The following is a 22,759-nucleotide window of genomic DNA, read 5'->3' on the forward strand; positions in this document are numbered from 1 at the left end:
TACTTTTGTAATACAATAAATAGCCTAAAGTTAATGCTATCTTATAAACTAACGTAACAGTATTTATTCAACCTTTAAATGAGTAACATATCCATTGCCATATTTTGAGGTTACCTTAACTATAAATGTCTTCTTATGTCATCATAGAACGCTTGCATGTTCCAGATGACATGCAAAGGTCGCACACTTGCACTATGTACTTTTAATGTAATCTCAACTGCAATCCAGGCCATTTGGTTGTTCTATTATATGAAACACAGTAACAACTCATTGAGTTTTTGTGTAAATACAAAATATCTGATATTTAATTCCGATTAGGACTTTCTTGTTCGTTTAAAAGGTTGAAAGCGCAGTGCTAACAAATGTATATGACAACTAAGCCAAAAATCAGACATTGTTTGGAATTTGGTTGTGCTTTTAGATTCTTGAAAGCATAGCGATAACACATTGGGAATTCAACAAACTCCTGGCTTTTGTTGAGTCGTGAATAAAGGTTGAAATCTCATTGATCAACGTCTCAACCTAATATTACCAACATTTCCACGTTGAATTGAAGTTGTGTGCCCAGTGGGTTGTGTTTATCATATTATAGACAACATTTTACTGGACTAAAGAAGTTGTTAATTGATGGCTGCGTCCTACTTTGTGTCCAATCAGAGTGTATCTGTCTTGGAATGAAAATAAAGCAGCAATACGTAAACAAGCGCTGGATCCTCCTCCGCCGCTCTCGCCTATCATCTAGCCTATATTCTGAAACCAGTTCCGTATTCAGCGCTACTTTAATGTAACGTCGGTGCGCACACCATACAGCGTGTAGGTTGTATAATTATCGGATAAGATCACACCATCTCGACCATGGAGCCTTGAACTGGAAGGTAAGCAATGCGTTTACTACTCGATACTCAGAAGCCGAGCAAGCGATGCTTGTTCATATCCTTTTCCGGTAGGTGCTGTGATAGTAAAGTTTGGGGTGGGTTGGGAATGCGATCATGTGTCATATGGGCTATCAAGTTATGGACATGTGCGTTTTGATCATAGTCAAGTGTGTGCCGTGGCGTTAGTTTATTTCATATCTTAGTGATCGACGTAACGGTGTACGGTCCCAACAATTTGCCTACACGACTTCAATGGCAGCAACTTAAATCTTAAGTCAGTTTTTCAGGGTATGTAGCCTACTATGTCAAACTCACCATCCATAATGTTGTCCGCGCAATATCGTGAGTGACGCAAAGAATGACGCGTATGATTTCCTGGTGATGATGAGAGGGACATAAGACACAATTATGTCACTGTAAAGGGGACCATCCTCGATTTATTTCCTTGCTGCGTATTGACGATTTTTTTGCAATCAAATTTCTATCATATGACATTTCCTCTCAGAATATTCTAGTCATAGCCTACCCAAGCGAGTCAGTGCCTGAACTCTAAACTGTTATTGTAAACAACGTTGGGATCATGCAACTGAGCATAATGATCCTGCAGCGAAAATATCTTGCAAGTCCAATGGGTACATATTGTTCTCGATACATTGTGTCATTCCGCTTGAATAGGCTAACCAAAGTAGTCTCCAAACGTTTGATTCCAAAATACTATTTCCATTATATTACTGTTAGTATTAAGGGGTTAAACACTTACATCATAACAATCTTTGGAAGGAACTAAAGTTGCTTTCGATTCTAAAACATCGAGGGGGCGGGGCATAAAGGTGAAACGCACGTATGCACCTGTATCCATTTGTTTTGGTCAAATATGTAGAAGATGAAGTGACGTCTTGGTACATGTTTAAGTGTATTCAATTTCATTAGGATAATGCAACTTTGCAATTTGCATTTGAATTGAACAAATATCAAGTTGATATATTTCTGTCATAACCATGTCATACGTGTAGCATGGGATATACCCAAATTACACTGCTTTCTACTTTAATTCACAGACACCCACAGCACCACAGAGATGAAACTGCAGCACACTTGAAATCTCCCTGGAGGGGAAGCCTGAATTAAGATGAAGCGACTGAAGGGGAAAACCCAACAGTGTGGAGCATTGCAGAAAGTCCTGTGAACTCTGACCTCCAGCCCCCATCCACCCATCATTCCTTTCCCCCAAATACACAACACTCCCATCACCACTCCTGCTCTGGTCCAAGATGACCTCACCGAGAAAGCACCTGGTCAAGGATTTCAACCACTTTATCACATGCTACGTGTGTAAAGGATACCTGATCAAGCCCACCACGGTGACAGAGTGCCTGCACACCTGTAAGACCACCCCCTTCTCTCTTTCTCTCTCTTTCTCTCTCTTTCTCTCTCTCTCTCTCTCTCTCAGGTGCCACATTCATCATGACATCATGTAATGTAGGCTATACCAGAAAAACACAATTTCACTATTGCATAGGTTACAGTATATCCAGGCATATTTGTGTATTCTATTAGATATGCATTACACCTAACATCCCCTACTATAAATTCTTGTTTATTTTGGTGTAGTACGGACATTTTAATAAAATGTCAAATGGCATCTATGGCACCACTAAAAGGTGGCTGGGATTTAGAGCTCACAGAATCAGTTAGCTTTGTTATTTGTTGTTTTATACAATGGCCTTGCACAGTCTTAGTGCTATGAATGTCAAGAGCGCGCTCTGTCCATCTCCTCTGTGTCATCCTGCATGATTTACATATCATATTACATGGTCTCCGTCTCCATTTCTGCCCTCTCCATCTGAACTGAATGTTTTATTGGAGGAGAACGGCAGATGCAAAAGCTCACTTCCAGGAATGACACATCTCAAGTGATCAGTGGGTTCAGTCACCATGACAACAAATATCCTCCACACAGGATGAGCAGTTTGGGTCCAGTTTGTTTGAAGGCAAAGTCACTTCTTTACTGTCATAGAAGTCAGATTGAACCCTAGCTCTAATGAAAAATATCAGCAGCTGCTTAGTACTGTATGGTTTGGCTGTTTTATGATTGCTTTCCCTGTGTATGTCAGTATATTTCGGCGATCCCCAGGAAAAATTGTCTTTGATATTAGTCTATACTATTTCATCGTAACCTCCCGAGTGGCACAGCGGTCTAAGGCACTGTATCTCAGTGCTAGAGGCGTCACTACATACAGCCTGGAATCGATTCTGGGTATCACAACCGGACATGATTGGGAGTCCCGTAGGGCGGCACACAATTGGCCCAGTGTCGTCCGGGTTTGGCCGGTGCAGGCTGTCATTGTAAATAAGAATTTGTTCTTAACTGACTTGCCTAGTTAAATAAAAATACAGTAGTCAGAATGCAATTAAACAGCTATACATTAGTTTAGTTTATATGGGACAAGTATACCGACTTTGACATATTTAACAAACAATCGTCCAGTGCATTCCACTATAGTGTTTCTAGCTCACATACATTTTCAACACCCGTCCCTAGATGGACTTTAATGGAAACAAAAGTGTGTGCTGCAGTGTGCTGGCTATTGAAAAAACATGTGATATGTTGTTCTGACATGCTATAGGGTTGATTTAAGACAGCAGATGTATGTATGTGAGGATTGTTTATTTGTTGTTGTTGACTTTATTAGGATGCCCATTAGCTGACGCCAATGGCGACAGCTAGTCTTACTGGGCTCCGTCACATAACGAAAAAGACATTACAGATAAAATACTTTTTTTCAAGATGGTGCATTCGGAAAGTATTCAGACCCCTTGATTTTTTTCCCCCCATATTTTGTTATGTTACAGCTTTATTCTAAAATGGATTAAATTGTTTTTTCCCTCAATACCTTATAATTACAAACTCGTTTTTAGAATTTTTTGCACATTTATACAAAATAAACAACTGAAATATCACATTTACATAAGTATTCAGACCCTTTACTCAGTACTTTGTTGAAGCACCTTTGGCAGCGATTACAGCCTCGAGTCTAATTCGGTATGACGCTACAATCTTTGCACACTTATATTTGGGGAGTTTCTCCCATTCATCTCTGCAGATCCTCTCAAGCTCTGTCAGGTTGGATGGGGAGCGTTGCTGCATAGCTATTTTCTGTTCTCTCCAGAGATGTTCGATTGGGTTCAAGTCCGGGCTCTGGCTGGGCCACTCAACGACATTCAGAGACTTGTCCCGAAGCCACTCCTGCGTTGTCTTTGCTGTGTGCTTAGGGTCATTGTCCTGTTGGAAGGTGAACCTTCGCTCCAGTTTGAGGTCCTGAGCACTCTGGAGCAGGTTTTCATCAAGGATCTCTCTGTACTTTGCTCCATTCACCTTTACCTCGATGCTGACTAGTCTCCCAGTCCCGGCCACTGAAAAACATCCCCACAGCATGATGCTGCTACCACCACCATCATGCTTCACCATAGGGAAGGTTTCCTGGCATTCAGGCCAAAGAATTCAATCTTGGTTTCATCAGACCAGAGAATCTTGTTTCTCATGGTCTGAGAGTCTTTAGGTGACTTTTGGCAAACTCTAAGCGGGCTGTCATGTGCCTTTTTTACTGAGGAGTGGCTTCCGTCTGGCCTGATTGGTGGAGTGCTGCAGAGATCATTGTCCTTCTGGAAGGTTCTCTCATCCCCACAGAGGAGCTCTAGAGCTCTATCAGAGTGACCATCAGGTTCTTGGTCACCTCCCTGACCAAGGCCCTTCTCCACTGATTGCTCAGTTTGGCCAAGCGGCCAGCTCTAGGAAAAGTCTTGGTGGTTCCAAACTTCATATATTTAAGAATGATGGAGGCCACTGTGTTCTTGGGGACCTTCAATGCTTCAGAAATGTTTAGGTACCCTTCCCCAGATCTGTGCCTCAACACAATCCTGTCTCGGAGCTCTACGGACAATTCCTTCGACCTCATGGCTTGGTTTTTGCTCTGACATGCACTGTCAACTGTGGGACCTTTTTATATAGACGGGTGCCTTTCCAAATCATGTCCAATCAATGGAATTTACCACAGGTGGACTTCGATCAAGTTGTAGAAACATCGCAAGGATGATCAATGGGAACAGGATGCACCTGAGCTCAATTTCGAGTCTCATAGCAAAGGGTCTGAATACTTATGTAAATAAGGTATTTCTATTTTTTCTATTTAATATATTTACCAAAAATTTTAAAAACCTGTTTCGCTTTGTCATTATGGGGTATTGTGTGTAGATTGCTGAGGATTTTTTTATTTATTTAATCCATTTTAGAATAAGGCTGTAACTGCCTCCCGAGAGGCGCAGTGGTCTAAGGCACTGCATTGCGGTGCTAGCTGTGCCACTAGAGATCCTGGTTCGAGTCCAAGCTCTGTCGCAGCCGACCGCGACTGGGAGACCCATGGGGCGGCACAGCGTCGTCCGGGTTAGGAGAGGGTTTTGCCGGCAGGGATGTTCTTGTCACATCGTGCACTAGCGACTCCTGTGGCGAGACGGGTGCAATGCACGCTGACACGGTCACCAGGTGTACGGTGTTTCCTCCGACACAGGCTGGCTTCTGGGTTAAGCTCTCGACAAGATTGTAACTACCAATTGGATATCATGAAATTGGCGAGGAAAAAGGGGTAAAAAGAATAAGGCTGTATTGTAACTAAATGTGGAAAAAGTCAACGGGTCTAAATACTTTCCCGAAGGCACTGTACGTACATTTGAAAACATTAACATGTAACGTGTGTGTGTGTGCATCAATCAGTTCCACATACATGTCAGTATACAGTGGGGGGGGGGAAAGTGTTTGATCCCCTGCTGATTTTGTATGTTTGCCAACTTACAAAGAAATTATCAGTCTATAACTTTAATGGTGGGTTTATTTGAACAGTGAGAGACAGAATAACAACAAAAAAATCCAGAAAAACGCATGTCAAAAATGTTATAAAATGATTTGCATTTTAAGGAGGGAAATAAGTATTTGACCCCTCTGCAAAACATGACTTAGTACTTGGTGGCAAAACCCTTGTTGGCAATCAGTCAGACGTTTCTTGTATTTGGCCACCAGGTTTGCACACATCTCAGGAGGGATTTTGTCCCACTCCTCTTTGCAGATCTTCTCCAAGTCATTAAGGTTTCGAGGCTGACGTTTGGCAACTCGAACCTTCAGCTCCCTCCACAGATTTTCTATGGGATTAAGGTCTGGAGACTCGCTAGGCCACTCCAGGACCTTAATGTGCTTCTTCTTGAGCCACTCCTTTGTTGCCTTGGCCGTGTGTTTTGGGTCATTGTCATGCTGGAATACCCATCCACGACCCATTTTCATTGCCCTGGCTGAGGGAAGGATGTTCTCACCCAAGATTTGACGGTACATGGCCCCGTCCATCGTCCTTTTGATGTGGTGAAGTTGTCCTGTCCCCTTAGCAGAAAAACACCCCCAAAGCATAATGTTTCCACCTCCATGTTTGACGGTAGAGATGGTGTTCTTGGGGACATAGGCAGCATTCCTCCTCCTCCAAACACGGCGAGTTGAATTGATGCCAAAGAGCTCCAATTTGGTCTCATCTGACCACAACACTTTCACCAGTTGTCCTCTGAATCATTCAGATGTTCATTGGCAAACTTCAGACGGGCATGTATATGTGCTTTCTTGAGCAAGGGGACCTTGCGGGCGCTGCAGGATTTCAGTCCTTCACGGCGTAGTGTGTTACCAATTGTTTTCTTGGTGACTATGGTCCCAGCTGCCTTGAGATCATTGACAAGATCCTCCCGTGTAGTTCTGGGCTGATTCCTCACCGTTCTCATGATCATTGCAACCCCATGAGGTGAGATCTTGCATGGAGCCCCAGGCTGAGGGAGATTGACAGTTCTTTTGTGTTTCTTCCATTTGCGAATAATCGCACCAAATGTTGTCACCTTCTCACCAAGCTGCTTGGCGATGGTCTTGTAGCCCATTCCAGCCTTGTATAGGTCTACAATCTTGTCCCTGACATCCTTGGAGAGCTCTTTGGTCTTGGCCATGGTGGAGAGTTTGGAATCTGATTGATTGATTGCTTCTGTGGACAGGTGTCTTTTTTACAGGTAACGAGCTGAGATTAGGAGCACACTCTTAAAGGGAGTGCTCCTAACCGCAGCTTGTTACCTGTAAAAAAGACACCTGTCCACAGAAGCAATCGATCAATCAGATTCCAAACTCTCCACCATGGCCAAGACCAAAGAGCTCTCCAAGGATGTCAGGGACAAGATAAAAAGACACCTGGGAGCCAGAAATCTTTCTGATTGAGAGGGGGTCAAATACTTATTTCCCTCATTAAAATGCAAATCAATTTATAACATTTTTGACATGCGTTTTTCTGGCTATTTTTGTTATTCTGTCTCTCACTGTTCAAATAAACCTACCATTAAAATTATAGACTGATCCTTTCTTTATCAGTGGGCAAACGTACAAAATCAGCAGGGGATCAAATACTTTTCCCCCCCACTGTATATACACAACAAGTAAGTCACATGGGGGAGAGTCGCCGTGACGTGTTGCTTTTTATGTTTTTTGAGATGGAACGTAATCATGGCTCTATAATACTATACGTTGATCTAGGCTATAGGCCAGTGCATAGTGAATAAGTGTATATACTGTTTACATGGAAATTGCTAGAGGGCAGACTGTGACCTATATTTCTGCTTCTTGTGACAGATATTGCTGATCTGATTTATTTATTTATTTATTTTTCCTGACTGTTTGGTGACGTCACATCATAGGATATAGGCCTAATCCTCAGCTCAGTATTGCATGGAATCGGATTAAGTGTTCTTCAAAGAAAGATAAAGCTATACATTATACTGTATGCAATGGTATATATGTGTGTGTGTGTTGTGGTATTGACCGCTGTTTCTGTGTGTTCTGTCGTATTGGCTACAGTGTGATGGATGCATCTAGAACCGGCCAGGCTATACCCACTATTTCCTTATCTCCCTGCTAGTCAACAGTTTCAATTTCAACTGCAGGACTGAGTTTTTAGTCATGCTTCAAGGCTCAACAGATACTCTGATGTTTATCAAGTTCAAACTTTAGAAATTAGATATTAGAATGCTATTCCTTCTGGTTTTCAACACAAAATCCTTTTATTGTGAAGGTTATTTGAGAGAAATTGATACGAAAAGAGAAACTGCAGTCATCTTGGCATTTCTTTGCCACCTGAATGGTGTGATAAAAATCCATATTTACTTTAGGTCTGTATTTGGAGAAAATCAACCATTCTTTCTCTCTATCTCCTTTAATCTGTCAACAGTTTGTAAAAGTTGCATCATCCAACACTTTGAAGACAGCAACAACTGCCCAAAATGTGGCATCCAAGTCCATGAAACCAACCCTCGAGAGATGTTAAGGTTATACACCTAATTTTACGTCTAACAGAATCTCATCTGCATTTATATTTTCCATATTGAGAATCACAGGATGATAATGAATGCTACTGAATAGATTACCATCAGTAAAGTAAAAACATGCTGGCCTTTGCACTACTGAACTGGCCCTAGCCGGATTTTGGCAGATCTGAGTTTACACCCTTTAGTTGTCCACCCGACTAGTGAGATGGTAAGGCTGGTGTGGGCTGGGCTGGGGGAGGATGGGGTGAGATCCAGGCAACAGCTGGACACCATTCTGGAGCCAAGGTTACAGCTGAAGACCTTACCCAGTGCCCAGCCCACAGATGCAATGTCTGGGAATAAGTGTGCGTGTACTTTTATTCTTCCTTTACGTCTCATTCTATCACCAGGTTGGACAACACTTTAGAGGAAATCATTTTCAAACTCGTGCCTGGGCTAAGAGAAAGTGAGTGATGTCATTTTAGTATCCACCAACATCAGATATAAATCTTGCATTTGATCGTAGGCCAAGCTATTTTCTATTTGACCTGAATGATATAACCCCTACTCTGTGTATTCATATATTCTCTTTTTGTTTATTGACTAGAGGAACAACAGCAGGAGATCGAGTTCTGGAGGAGTCGAAAGTGGAAGGAGAATGGAGAAGGTAAATGATCTGTGTTAGTGTATCCATGAAGACCAAGACCCTCCTCAGGAGGGACCAGAATGAACCCACTCGGGTGGGCAGAGGTGGGCTGTGATTGGTTATTGAGGCGATGGGTAAGGAGGCTCTATGTGGGGAGAGATCAGTGAGCAGACAAAGACAGAGAGGAGTTGTGACTCAGGTTGCATTGTTGCAGTGACTGTAGGTGGCTGAGAGGAGGGGAGGAGGAAGGAGAACGGTTTAACAGCACTCTCTACAAGGCACTGACGAGTTCCCCCTGTTTATGATGTACAAATCACATGGAAACAACAGAATGACTAAAAAGATGGATGGATTCGGTCCGCCAGATGCAAATGCCATCCCCATGGCAATATGACGATCGACAGTTTGTCCCAAAGGTCTTTTATGATATTGCATTTCTAGGTGAAAAGCGAAAGACATCGGTATCAATCAAAACCGCCCTATTGTGAATTGTCTTTTCACAGTTTTATATGAATTCAAGGAAAACAAACTCGTATACTCTCTTGCTCACACGTAACATACTTATCCATTTATTTTGTCTTAGAAGACGGCCCCCGATCGAAGAGATCCAGGCTGGATGACGACGACGATGATGATGATGATGGTGGGGATGGAGACTACCACAGGAGTGACCCGCAGATAGCCATCTGTCTTGACTGTCTACGCAACAGCAGCCTGGTGGGAGAGAACATTGTTAAGGTAAGTCATGGTGGAGAGGTATCTCTTCCCTGCTGCGCTGTTCTTTTTTTTCTGCTACCTCTTCCCTGTCTCTCTAACATTATTCCTCCCACTTTTTTAGGTTGATTGGGTTAGGTACAGTATTATCAAGCTATCTCCATTATGTCCTTCTAACTGTCTAACATCTCAGAATGTGAGTTGAATAGAATATAGATAGACAATGATGCTGTGCCCTTACAACAACAAAAAGCACATGTTAAATTTGCAGTTTCACATGTGAAATAGCTGTTTTTCACATTGAGCTTAAATTTCACACGTGAAACCGTATTTACTGTATTCAATTTAGATTTCACATGTTAACTCCACCTTTTTCACATGTGAGGAGAATAACATGTTTTCACCTCATAAGAAAACTGGATATGCAGTTTTACATGTGAAGAACATTCACTTGTGAAAATCTCATTTTCATGTGAAATTGCATTTTCACATGTGATTTTCATCTGAATGTTTTCCACATTTGCAGTTTCACATGTAAAACGCTGGTGAAAAACTCAGTTTCACATGTGGGGTTGAAATAATGTTATTCTCCTTACAAACTCAAAATGTCGCTCACAACAAAGGGACTTAACAAAGCAAATCACTGACAACCAAAACAAACGGATACAGTTGGGTTTTAGTAGGGGTTCTCAAAGAATCTCACGGGGGTTGTCCACTGAACGTTGACTAGCAACAAGAGTCTGGATCCTAAAAGACACACACCACGAATGCCCACTAAATTTGCCCAAGAAAAGGCTAACCAAAATAAAAACCCATGCCAAGTTATAATATGGAGCTAAAGGCAAGTGGAGCAAACCAAAGGGGAGAACACATGATAAAAGGCTTTGTTTTTATCACACTCAAAGAGGAAGTGCTAATCCGCGCTCAAACACTTCCAACATCTCTCATTCCCACTCTCTCAAGATCCACCGGAGCACTGGCTCAGCCACTCTTAAATACCACCTGGGCTAGCACCTTCCGACTAACGAGATGGGCAAGCCAGCACTGGTGTGACACGTACTTACTAATGAGGTGACACCGATCGGTGCACCCCACCTGCTAACGTGCTACCTCGAAATATGAAAGGAAAACTCAGAATCTGGAACAGGTGACCAGATCTAAACAGCCCAAATGCGGGACAAGGGAACGATTTTGCAAGACATTCACGGAACAGTGGCCAGAATAAATGTTTCGTAGGCAGGTTAATGGATCACATTCAAACGGAGACATAGTTCTGCTGTATGAAGGTCACTGCCTGTTAAAGAGCCCATCCTTAGTTGCCACATACATTTTTGGGCTTTTAAGTTAATGATATGAACCCATTGATTGTTAAATATACAACGTATAAATGCCTCATGAGCTTAGTTCAACTGTCGTACCCATCAGAACCCAAAATATACAATTGTTTTACTCCATTGTTTGTAAACAAAGTAAATGTAAACAACCACTGTATAGGCTTAAAACTATAATGTTGATATCATGGACGGTCAGTCCTTGCATCCATAGCGTAGTCAATGGATTTGAGTGGTTGCATTTGTCCAGCCCCCTCCCTCAGGTTTTTACTGAAACTGTGGCAGGGAGTAATAGTGTAATAGTGTTATTATATGGTGCAATCCTCTAGTGAGTGAGTTACTTTTGTGCCAATAAGATCAAGGAAAACTACTGAAGTCCAGAACAAAAAATCTAAAGAAAAACAGGAACCCCAAAGTATTGACAGCAAAACAAAATATTGCAAGGGAATAATTTTGAAATGCAAGAACAAAATGAATTTCAGTTATAAAAAATAAATAAATGACAATGTGATCAAATAAAATGCCTCCCTTTTCACAGAAATGTTCCCTATCTTTGGTTATGTTACCCTGGCCTTTGCTTTCGTTGTCTTTTTTCCAGTTGGAAGTTTTGGCACATTCATTCCAGCAACATAGCACCCTGCATCCCACTGCTGGGTTGCCTCTGAAGATAAGCAGGGTCGGTCTCTGGATGGGAGACCAGATGTAGCTGGAAGTGGTGAAAAATGAAACATGAAAATTAAACGTGCGGAAAACAAATGTCACATGGGGATTTTTTTCCCCATGAGGGTAAAAAACATGTACAAATCTATCTGTGAAACTTCACACTTGTCTGAAAACCACGTGTCTGACTTGTGAAAAATATAAATAATAATTCTGAGTTGTTCACACGTGTCTGAAAACCACATGTTTCTTTCACGTGATATTTTCTTTTGTGTTGTTATCCTTTATTTCCTGGGCTGGTCTGAAAGCTGGTCAGTGAATATGTGGTTTGGAGAGGAGGAGGAGGGAGAGCAGGAGGGAGAGAGCAGGAGGGAGAGAGCAGGAGGGAGAGAGCAGGAGGGAGAGAGCAGGAGGGAGAGAGCAGGAGGGAGAGAGCAGGAGGGAGAGAGCAGGAGGGAGAGAGAGGAGAGGAGAGGAGAGGAGAGGAGAGGAGAGCAGAGAGGAGAGAGGATCATAATGGTTTCATATTGAGGTATAATATAGGATGATTCTCTGTGCCAAAGGGATGCTATTAGTATTAAATGCACTAACTGAACTTAATTATGCATTCATAAAAATTAACCAGAAAATGGCTCTTTGAAACCTATGGATTTGCATGCTCTTCACATAATTCTGAATAAATGTGCCTGAATCATTGAATTCATCTTCTGAACCTCCACTCTAGGGCTTAATGAAGAAATTTATACGCTGCTCGACTCGAGTGACAGTCGGAACAATCAAGAAGTTTCTCAGCTTGAAGTTAAAGCTTCCAAGTTCTTATGAGGTAACACGCTAAGCTTTTGTACGTGCTCTATACCCTTTTGTATGTATCTACTGTATGACCGATATTAAACCCATGCTATTGAATATTAGTTTTGTGTGGGCCTCACATAAAGCAGTATCCTGCAGCCTCTCCTGTGTTTAGTGTTGAGCGGGAAAGGGCTGGCCTTGTTAGCAGGCAAGCTGTACTTACTCTCCGAACCTGCACCCTTAGAAAAGACCTGCACCCTAGAAAAGACCTGCACCCTTAGAAAAAGACCTGCACCCTTAGAAAAAGACCTGCACCCTTAGGAAAAGACCTGCACCCTTAGGAAAAGACCTGCACCCTTAGGAAAAGACCTGCACCCTTAGGAAAAGACCTGCACCCTTAGGAAAAGACCTGCACCCTTAGGAAAAGACCTGCACCCTTAGGAAAAGACCTGCACCCTTAGGAAAAGACCTGCACCCTTAGGAAAGACCTGCACCCTTAGGAAAGACCTGCACCCCTTAGGAAAGACCCTGCACCCTTAGGAAAGACCTGCCATCTAAAACCTAAAAGGATTCTTCGGCTGTCCCATAGGATAACCTTTTGAAGAACCCTTTTTGGATCCAGGTAGAACATTTTTGGATCCAGGTAGAACATTTTTGGATCCAGGTAGAACTCTTTTGAGTTCCATGTAGAACATTTTCCACAAAGGGTTCTACATGGAATCCAAAGAGTTCTACCTGGAACCAAAAAGAGTTCTCCTATGGGGACAGCGGAAAACCCCTTTTGGAACCCTTTTGTTTTCTAAGAGTGTGGGCCTCTAGAGCACTAAGATTGCATAGATGCCATACACACAGTAACACTTTCACTAACTATTTAGAAGTAGTGACTGTACCATTGATACATTTGCCTTCAAGCATTTATAAACATTTGTAGGCATTTAAAAGCATTCATACACATTTCTAATGGATTATTAATGAAGGCTATTATAAAATGTTACCCAGCTTTCTCGATGTACAATGTCTGTCACATTCTCTCCATTAAGAGCTATTTGAGTCCTTGTCCTTTTGTTTGAACATTCTGAGAAAGGGAGATATGTTTAACTCTAGTCCTGTTCTCTAGCAGCCTGTGCTCTGACTATCATCCCATAGTAGTCGAATTCTTAGTCACCAGCCTCTGTGTCCCCTTGCAGCTAGACGTCCTATGCAACGGGGAGATCATGGGAAAAGACCACACCATGGAGTTCATCTACATGACGCGGTGGAGACTTCGCGGTGAAACCGTAAGTAAACCCTCAATGATATCAATGTCCCCCCCCCCATTCCCCTCGTTTATAAAGATGCTAAGCCCCGTACCTTTCTCGCCAGGGGATAAGCTGTGGCCGCTGAATGACGGTGCTGTAGTCTTACTAGTCTCCATGAGAGTCAATGCTTGCTTGGCTTTAAGCCGATTAGCTGGTTAGCCGTCTAAAATGCCACCATCACTCTACTGTGTGAACTGATACATCAAGCAGGAAGTAGCAGTGACATGGTTAGCAGAGCTTATTATAGGCTGTAAGATGTCTGGTACTATAGGTTTGCATCAAAGCATGTTTGGATGCCTCGTCCGTGAAAGGAAAAAAAGCTGCGAAGTGGAATGGTGAATGAAGTTGTTTCACAGTTGGAGACATTTGCAAGGCTGGTAATGTATTGCTAGGTCATGGTAAAATGCAGTAGAAATATGGCTGCTTCTCTTCCTCAATTAATCCACTTTCCTCTTGTTCACCTCACAAAAGATCGGCCTATGTTGTGGTCACTATATCTTCACCTGAACTTCAGTCAACCATGCTTAAACCTAACCAAGGGCCCCCAAGTCTTCTGCAAAGTGTGCTAGGCTAACTAACTAACACACTAACACACTAACTAACACACTTCAGCTTGACCTCATAAGCACATTTGCTAGCCGGGTGCCTTGGCTGCTCATTCCATTGCTCATGATTGTCACTTTTAGATGGGCAGGTCTGGGCTCCGGCAGCACAGGGTCCGATCATGAATCGCTGTATTGGTCCAAGAAGACAGGTGAGGAAAGCAGTGAAGGCCCCTGACAGCTGCCCCAGCAGGGTGCCTGTTCCTGGGCTTGTCGCCTGACACTCTACCCTTCCACAGCCAGTTTATCACCACTGGCTCAATAGGGGGGTCTTTTTAATAGTGCTGAGTGATTTGTGCTTTTTGAGGTCGGTTCGGTTTCAGTTCAATTCTAAAAAAATATTCACCGATTTCGGTTTCTGTCATTTTAAACAAGAAATGCACTATGCATTATGTGGGTTGAATGCTCTAATTACACAAAATAAAACAATTAATAAAAGTTCCATGATGGTAGTAATTATTAGCCATAATTTATTCACATTACTTCAACTAAATATTTTAGCTGTGTATTTTACATTGGTTTTATTTGATGACATTATTTCATTCCAATTGATCATCTCTATAGAGCTACTGCCTATGCTGTCTGACAAAATAAATATTTTAGTAGTTCTTCAAAGTAAATAAGGCATACTTTTATGACTGCTGAATACCTACTATCAATCACCAAGATCATGTATTTTCAGGTAGAGATACTTCGTTAAACAACTGCTCTCTATCCTCTCCATCGCGTGTTCTTCTTCCGCCTCTTCTCTCTCCCGCTCTGTCTGACATACACAGACCGGACAAGTAGGCACGCAATGGATCATGGTCATTGTAGTTAATTACCAAGTTTTCTGCCCAAAACTATGTAGAATATTGGCCTGTTGGAAACTACAACTCCCTACTACATCGCACAGTTTGGGCTTGATCTGATTTCTCTCTAGAGAAACTGTGCATTGAGCTCACATGAAAAAGTAGAACGAAATGGAATTCAAATAAATTAACCGTCAAAGTGGGACAATCTGTTTAAAGAAAATGACCAACATTTTGGTTAATCATTCAGCACTAGGCCCTGGTTTAGTTACAACACACAACACCCCTAAGGCCAAGTAAACTGTACAGTTTTAATCATTCAATTGATTTCCCTGTTTTGACTGATACTCTGCTAATTTAGGCTTGTGTTAAAGACAGGTTCTGGCAAGCTTAAAATACCCTCGTCTTCACTCCTCAGTCCTTACGCAGAATGTTCTGATTCCAAGAACAGAATCCAAGGAAGGCAGCAGTAAAGCCCTCTAGCTTATAAGAACAATATTTAATGTAGCGATCAACGTTGAACCCCCCCAAAAATCCGATGACAGTATTACTGACCTCACATGACCAAATTTGGCATCTGGGGCAGATTGTCCCACTGTGCAGAATAGGTGATAGCTCTGTGCCTAGAATGAATCCCTGTCCTCCCCTGGAACAAATGACCAGAAACTGGGTCAGTGTGGGCCGACTAATTTCCCTTCTCTTTGGGATTGTACGTAAGTGTCTCCTGCCTACCGCTGCTGCATGTCTACCAGCCTGTCTAAAAATAGACCCGCTTTATATGATGTGTCTGTGGAGTGTCTTTCTCTTTCACCTGCATCAGACTTTTCTCTCCTCATCACGCTCCCTCTGCTCTGCTCTCATACCTTTCCTTCCACTGCAGCATATCCTGGCTACGAAACTACAATCCGTATAGATGAAGCAGCACATCAGATTGTGTTGTTTTTGTGTTTTAGGTAGAAAGGTCCCCTGCAAGCCTACTGTTTATATGCTATTCTTACAATGCAGTGGTGTAAAGTACTTAAGTAGTACTTTAAAGTATTTTTACTTAAGTCATTTTTTGGGTATCTGTACTTTACTATTTACATTTTTGAGAACTTTTACTTCACTACATTCCTAAAGAAATTAATGTACTTTCTACTCCATACATTTTCCATGACACCCAAAAGTACTCGTTACATTTTGTAATGCCTTTCGGGCCAAGAAAATTGTCCAATTCACGCTCTTAAAGGGAAAATCCCTAGTCATCCCTACTGCATCATGTCTGGCAGACTCACTAAACACAATGCTTCATTTGTAAAAATGTTTTTACTCAAGTATGACAATTGGGTATTTTTCCCACCGCTGTTACAATGTTAGAACGTCTACGTTACTTATTCTCTGATTATTGTCTCCATTGTAGTGGATTCTGTCCAAGGGTGACCAATGTCATCTCCCTCTTTCAGGCCTACCCAATGGTACTAGAATATCGGCCACGGATAGACTTTGGTTGACGGAGAGAGACGTGGGACTACTCCTGCACTAACAGCCCATTGACAGACTACACAATGAATGGATGTGCCTGGCACAAGAGACAAGGACCACGTCTTCCTATCATCTGCATGCAGTAGTCCGTTATTGCCTCTAATCTCATTCTGTTCTTGTATGTTATCTTCCAGTTTCACAGATTTCTTTCTAAAACGCAACAACGGTTTAAGAACATGCCTGCATATCATGGCGTATTAATGCTTGGAAACGTACCAAAATGTAACTGACTCAAGAGTGAAGACCTGCCGTTGGTCCACATCACTTGAAAGTGTTCAGAATAATACAAAGTGAAATGACTAGTAATCCACTGTTACGCAACACAAGAAAGATATTCCAAGACAAAGGTGTACACTGGCAAACGGCCCATAATATTTCCCCCGATCTCCTATCTATGCTGTATTTAGTGTCTTACATGACCTCTCCCCTTACTTCTGTTTTTAATCATTAAAGGGGCAATCAGCAGTTGCAATATCTGTTTTTGGACTTATAAATTAACCATATATGCCCATTGATTCTTGAAGAATATAACTTATAAATGCCTCACGAGCTTAGTTCAACTGTCGTACCCGATCTGAACCCAAAATATAAACTTGTTTTACTCCAATGTTTGTAAACAAAGTAAATGTAAACAAACTGGATATATCCTCAAAACATGGTTAAAACCTATAATTGTAATACCATGGAAGGTCAGTCCTTGCATCAATAGCTCTGTCTATAAATGTGAGCGTGGTTGCATTTCTCCAGCCCCATCCTTAGCTTTTACCGAATTAGGGACGGGGGAATAGGCTTTGTTATTGTTTCTACTAATGATTGCCGCTTTAACTATGGTAGTGCCTTTCCCCACATATCTCTCTTTCAGTGGAGTGCAAAATCCAAACTGCTCTTCATATCAAATTCCTTGTTTAATAGCCTAGTGGAGTCAAAAGCCCCATGTTATAGCTTATATGGGTCATTCTACAGAAAATGTGCAAATCGGGGGTTGAATTTTTGTAATAATTTGTATCCTATTTTTCCCAAACTTTCAGCAAACATCTTCTAACATATGTCAGGTGACTTACTGTATATGCTACTTGCACACTTTGTGTTGCATATTTTACCTGTATTCCTTACCACCTTAGTAAATATGTAACTATGGAAACAACATAGTGAACGAGTTGCGGTAAAGGGAGAACCATGCACAGTAGTGATCATTTTGATTAACGTATTACAGATTTTATTTGCATAACAAAATAGGAAAAACATAAATATAATCTTTGTTGTTCTCTGTGAAATGTTGATTGTATGAATCCGAAACTTGTTGATTGATTGAATTGCTTAAGCATCTAATTGTGTTTTTAGATGTTTAAATGATCACTTTACCTATCTTTATTTTGGCAAAATACCAGGTGTTTCTGTGTCAAGTGTCAATCATAGACATCCATGGATCACTCTAGGTGACTATAACCCTGAATTTGTGGTTTTGAGTTCATGAGCCCTTTATTAAATTGTAAGAAACTCAAGTAGGATGAATTTGAGTACAGTATAGTAGAGCACAGTACAGTATAGCACATTAAAGGTGTCTATGTTTTGGCCAAATAGATGTCAGTGTTTTGGCTCTTGGAGGGTTGGAGCTCCCCTGCTGGCTATGCATCTTAATACTTGACACTTTTTCCTGAAGTGTGCGCTTGTCCACTACCCACATGGTGGTCCTCTCTTCCTCAGCTGGGAGAACATGGAGCGTAACTTTTACACGGAGATCGCACGGGCAACACCATTGAGGCTGTCACAGATACCATAATGGCACAGATACAAAGACGAGAACTCTATATATCTGTATGGTGTCAATTGTTTCGGTTGTAACCGTTTTGGTTTGGACAATTTTGACACATTTTGGACTTTAAGAATCGCCATAGCTAACATATAGCTGGCTATCTTTCATTTGGGCAGATGTACATCGCAGAACCGTACTTTACATATTCATTGATTATACTAGATGTTCGGCAGTGAAACTGCTTAAAAATACATGAAGACTTACCAACTTGCTCACTCATTTTCTCTAAAATGTTTGCAGGCAGACTGCTCACCATGTGGTCATGCTGGAGAGGGGTGGGCTAAGACACTGCATTTCAATACAAGAGGCGTCACTGCAGTAACTGGTTCGAATCCAGGCCTCATCACATCCGGCAGTAATTGGGAGTCCCGTAGGGCAGTGCACAATTGGCCCAGCGTCTTCAGGGTTTGGCCGGGGTAGGCCGTCATTGTAAATAATCATTTGTTCTTAACTGACTTGCCTAGTTAAATAAAGGTAAAAAAATAATAATAATTCAAATACAAATGTAAAAATAATCCCATTACTTGGTGATATTTGTAGGGTTGTGGCTTAAGGCACATTCATTCTACAGTCTTTAAATGTGTGTGTTTCAGTAGTGCCATCAAAAGTTGGGACAGCATTTATTTGAACTTTTTTTTTTAATTAAACAAAACTACTAATTTAGATCAGTATCTTTCAATGTAATAATATAATAACTCAAGATGTTCTATTGAAATTGTAGTATAAAAAAATTGCTTTATTTTCAAACATGGAGTTTAGGAGTCAGGGTTTGGGACAACCACATCTCAATAGAAATAGCTGTATAAACAATGACTGTACTAAATTGTTTTGCCTTGGATTGAATTAGAACATATCATGATGTAAATAAATGTCCTAAGTTTGGAGACTTAACTGTTTTTTTTAAATATTGTTTGGGGGTGGGACTTCAATTTGCACCACTTCTGTAGAATCGCCCATGTACAAGGAAGCTATGGCTACCTACCATATCCCTGTCTAAAAATGAGTTATATTCTTCTTTTCAATGGCATTTTGATGTTATTACCACATATAATGCTATATGAGTACTGTAAGACTAGTTTTGCTGGAAGAAGGTTAGAAAAAGCAGAGTATCGCCTACACTGTCTGAAATGTGTAGCTGTCTGTTTGTGCACAATGTAAAACGTATTGGGCATTATGGTTAACTTGTACATAGTGGAGATTTGTTTAGACTGTTTACTACTATACTGGATGGCTTAACATTCATGTATTATCACTGTCCAGGCTGGCGTGATGGGGTCCCGCCATAACCCTCACCATTTGTTTCTGATGATGGATCATTAGACAAATGTTTTAAAGGCTTTTTCCCCTTCACATAACATTTCTCTTTTTCTCACTCTCCTCTCAACACCAAAGAATAAACGCAGACATAGCAGTGGTTGTATTTTATCTGTTCAAGTTTGACAGAGATATTTTAATCCATACGTAGACAAATGTTTGGGGGGACAACTGAATGCATTAAACTGAAATGTACATAGACAAATGTTGAGGGTACTGAAGTTATCTTGGTAGGAAACAAAATGTGGAGTGCAATTTGCCAATGTATTAGGATTTTCCATACAGTAGATCTCTGACAATAATATGTTTATGTTCATTTGCAGTTATGTGGGAGAACCACTCAATGGACAGATTGGACACCAATTTCTGGCAGCCCCTAAAAGTACAAGTCTTTACAAATTTCCACAAGTAAAAGTTGTAGTTGAAGCCTACACTCTTAGAAAATAGGGCTCGCTCCAAAAGGGTTCTTCGGCTCTTTCCAACCCTCTGTGGAAAGAGTTCTTCATGGAACCCAAAAGGGTTCTACCTGGAACCAAAAGGATTCTACCTGGAATCAAAAAGGGTCCTTTAAAGGGTTCTCTTATGTGGACAACCGAAGAACCCTTTTAGGTTCTAGATAGAAGAAAAAAAAGGTGCTAAGAGTGTACCTAGCGTTCTTGTGTACTTTCCAGTTTCACACATGCTTTTTCCTGTTTGAAATGCTATCTCATATTTTCCTTTAAAACCCAGCTGTAGTGGTTTTAAAAGTCAGCAAAGTAAATGTTTAGACTGAATAATTCTTGAAACGTCCCTGTGCTGCAATGAACAATATGTATTTTTGTAACAAGAAGCACTTGTAGATATTTTCTTTAAAAATGAAATTGTATGTTGTATATTTAACAAACTTAAAATGCTGCTTAGAATAATCTATTCTATTTTTCAATGTCAATGTGCCTGATAAGCATTCCTAGAGAGATTAGAACTGTACATATGCAAGAGCTGCTCTATATGTGACATGATGACAAAAATACCAAAATACAGAACTCATTGAATTAACTTGGTGTCATTTCATAATTTTATTTGTATTTATTTTTTATTTAACATTTAACTAGGCAAGTCAGTTAAGAACAAATTCTTATTGACAATGGCAGCCTACCCCGGCCAAACTCGAACAATGCTGGGCCAATTGTGCGGCGCCCTATGGGACTCCCAATCACGTCCGGTTGTGATACAGCCTGGAATCGAATCAGGGTCTGTAGTGACGCCTCTAGTACTGAGATGCAGTGCCTTAGACCACTGCACCACTCATCATTGACAAGTTACTTATTGTTATCTGTCAATTTCTTTTTCATGTTTTGGAGTTTCAAGTCTTCTGTTCTTAAGAATAGGAAAAGTTTGCATTTTGTGATTGTCATTGACTCCCTCAATCTCTTTCTTTCGTATAGAGGCATAGTTGATCTTTCTGATTCACTCCTGAATTACAAGGACCACAAACGGTATCCCAGTTCCTTTCAGTGCTATCTTTCAACCTGACAAAGAGTGACCTAAACCCTCTGCCTCATGGACAAGCATGGCCTCCTCAGTGCTCTACCCTGTATGATGAAGCCTTCAGACAGGCTCTCATACTTTCAACATGATTTCATCAGTGCTTTATCTGCCAAGGATAAGGTTTCTCCTGTATTAAAACCAATCAACATCTTGAATACTTCTGCCTTGGCTTTTGGCAGGAGAAAACCCTTTAAGAATGTGCTGAAGAAGTGCCAATGCTGTTTTGGAGTGGGGCGAGGAGAGGGGTATTTACTGTCCGCAACCACAGCTGTCCAGGCCAGCTTTTGTATTTGCTTGAAGAACCCTGAACCTAAGCTTTAACCCCTAAACCTAACCCAAATTTGAACCCTGACACTAATTTTAACCTTATCCCTAAATCCCCTAGAAATAGCCTCTTTCCTTGCAGGGACTGACAAAATGCCCCTAGTTGGTAAATTTTTTCGTTAGTTTACTATTCTTAGCGGGACTTCTGGTCCATACAAGTATAGTTAAACGTGTTCACACACACACACACACACACACACACACATTTGAATGATCCCCTGAGAGTGGTCAACACTGTCTGAATCCTGATCCGGTTGCTTTCCTTGGATTGGCCCAAAATATTGTCTCTGGATTTCCATTCAGCCCCTCAGCCAAACTGTCACATTTTCCACAGATGACCCCCATTCTTTCTTCTCTGTCAGAAGACTTCCATAACTAAATGGCCGTGATTGTGGGGCCTGGAAAACAAAACATGGCTGACCTGAGTTAAGTGTATTCTCCTTGGAGACAATAGAAAACTGCTGTAACCCAGCTTACGTTCTGCAAGCTGTGGCATTCTTATCTGTGCTGATAGTAGCATCAAAGCACCAGCTGGTCTTAAATTAAGATCAATGCATTTTTTTCCACTTTTTTTCTCCCTCTACAAGTAACTGGCTCCTCCACTGATTGGCTATAATTGGAGGAGTATTTACTCAGCTGCAAACATTTACATGTCAAGGCCGAGTCCCCCTATGTTTTCACATTATACAGGTCACATTTACTACTGGTGTTGTGCTTGCATACAGACACACACTATGGACAATGTAAAAAAAAAAAAAAAAAAAAAACGGAGCCAATAGTTTAATCAGCGTTATTCTGTAAGTTGAATGGACTTCAAAAGAGCATTATAGTCGATTCAACTTAAAATATCAAGGCAACCATCTACAATACAGTTTCTAGTTTGCTAAACACTATATTTTAATTTGCTCAAGATTGTTCTGTGTGTGAGGTGCACTTTTGAAAAAGCTTGTGGAGTAAAATTACAAATTCATGTTTGCTCAAAACCACCCCAAACCACTCCCATCATTATAATTTCCCAGCATGCTCTACTGCAAGTTGATTGTTTGGAATTCCTCATCACTTTGCAAGTCAGCAATATGTGACTTGAAGGCTCGATGTGGCCTGTAAACCAGGAGTTTCAGATTCCTGTATTAGGGTGTAACTAGGCCCTCAAAGAAAGGTCTTATGATATACAGTTGAAGTCGGAAGT

The 22,759-nt window shown here is 41.2% G+C and overlaps 1 protein-coding gene across 2 annotated transcripts; it reads left to right on the forward strand.

The window, feature by feature from the left end:
- Positions 1–712: 712 nt before the first annotated feature.
- On the forward strand, positions 713–19,296 carry LOC115157268 (polycomb group RING finger protein 5-B-like). Of its 2 annotated transcripts, none has more exons than XM_029705387.1 (9): positions 713–875; positions 1,934–2,258; positions 8,165–8,261; positions 8,651–8,706; positions 8,848–8,907; positions 9,473–9,624; positions 12,316–12,414; positions 13,568–13,657; positions 16,514–19,296. In XM_029705387.1, the coding sequence occupies exons 2-9, from the start codon at positions 2,147–2,149 to the stop codon at positions 16,559–16,561; spliced, it is 714 nt and encodes a 237-aa protein (XP_029561247.1). In that variant the 5' UTR covers positions 713–875; positions 1,934–2,146; the 3' UTR covers positions 16,562–19,296. The 2 variants fall into 2 exon arrangements, with proteins under 2 accessions (XP_029561247.1, XP_029561238.1); XM_029705378.1 differs by having other exon boundaries at positions 714–875; positions 9,470–9,624.
- Positions 19,297–22,759: the final 3,463 nt, after the last annotated feature.

Source organism: Salmo trutta, chromosome 2 (genome assembly GCF_901001165.1).
Source record: "Salmo trutta chromosome 2, fSalTru1.1, whole genome shotgun sequence".
Classification (NCBI taxonomy): Eukaryota; Metazoa; Chordata; class Actinopteri; order Salmoniformes; family Salmonidae; genus Salmo; species Salmo trutta.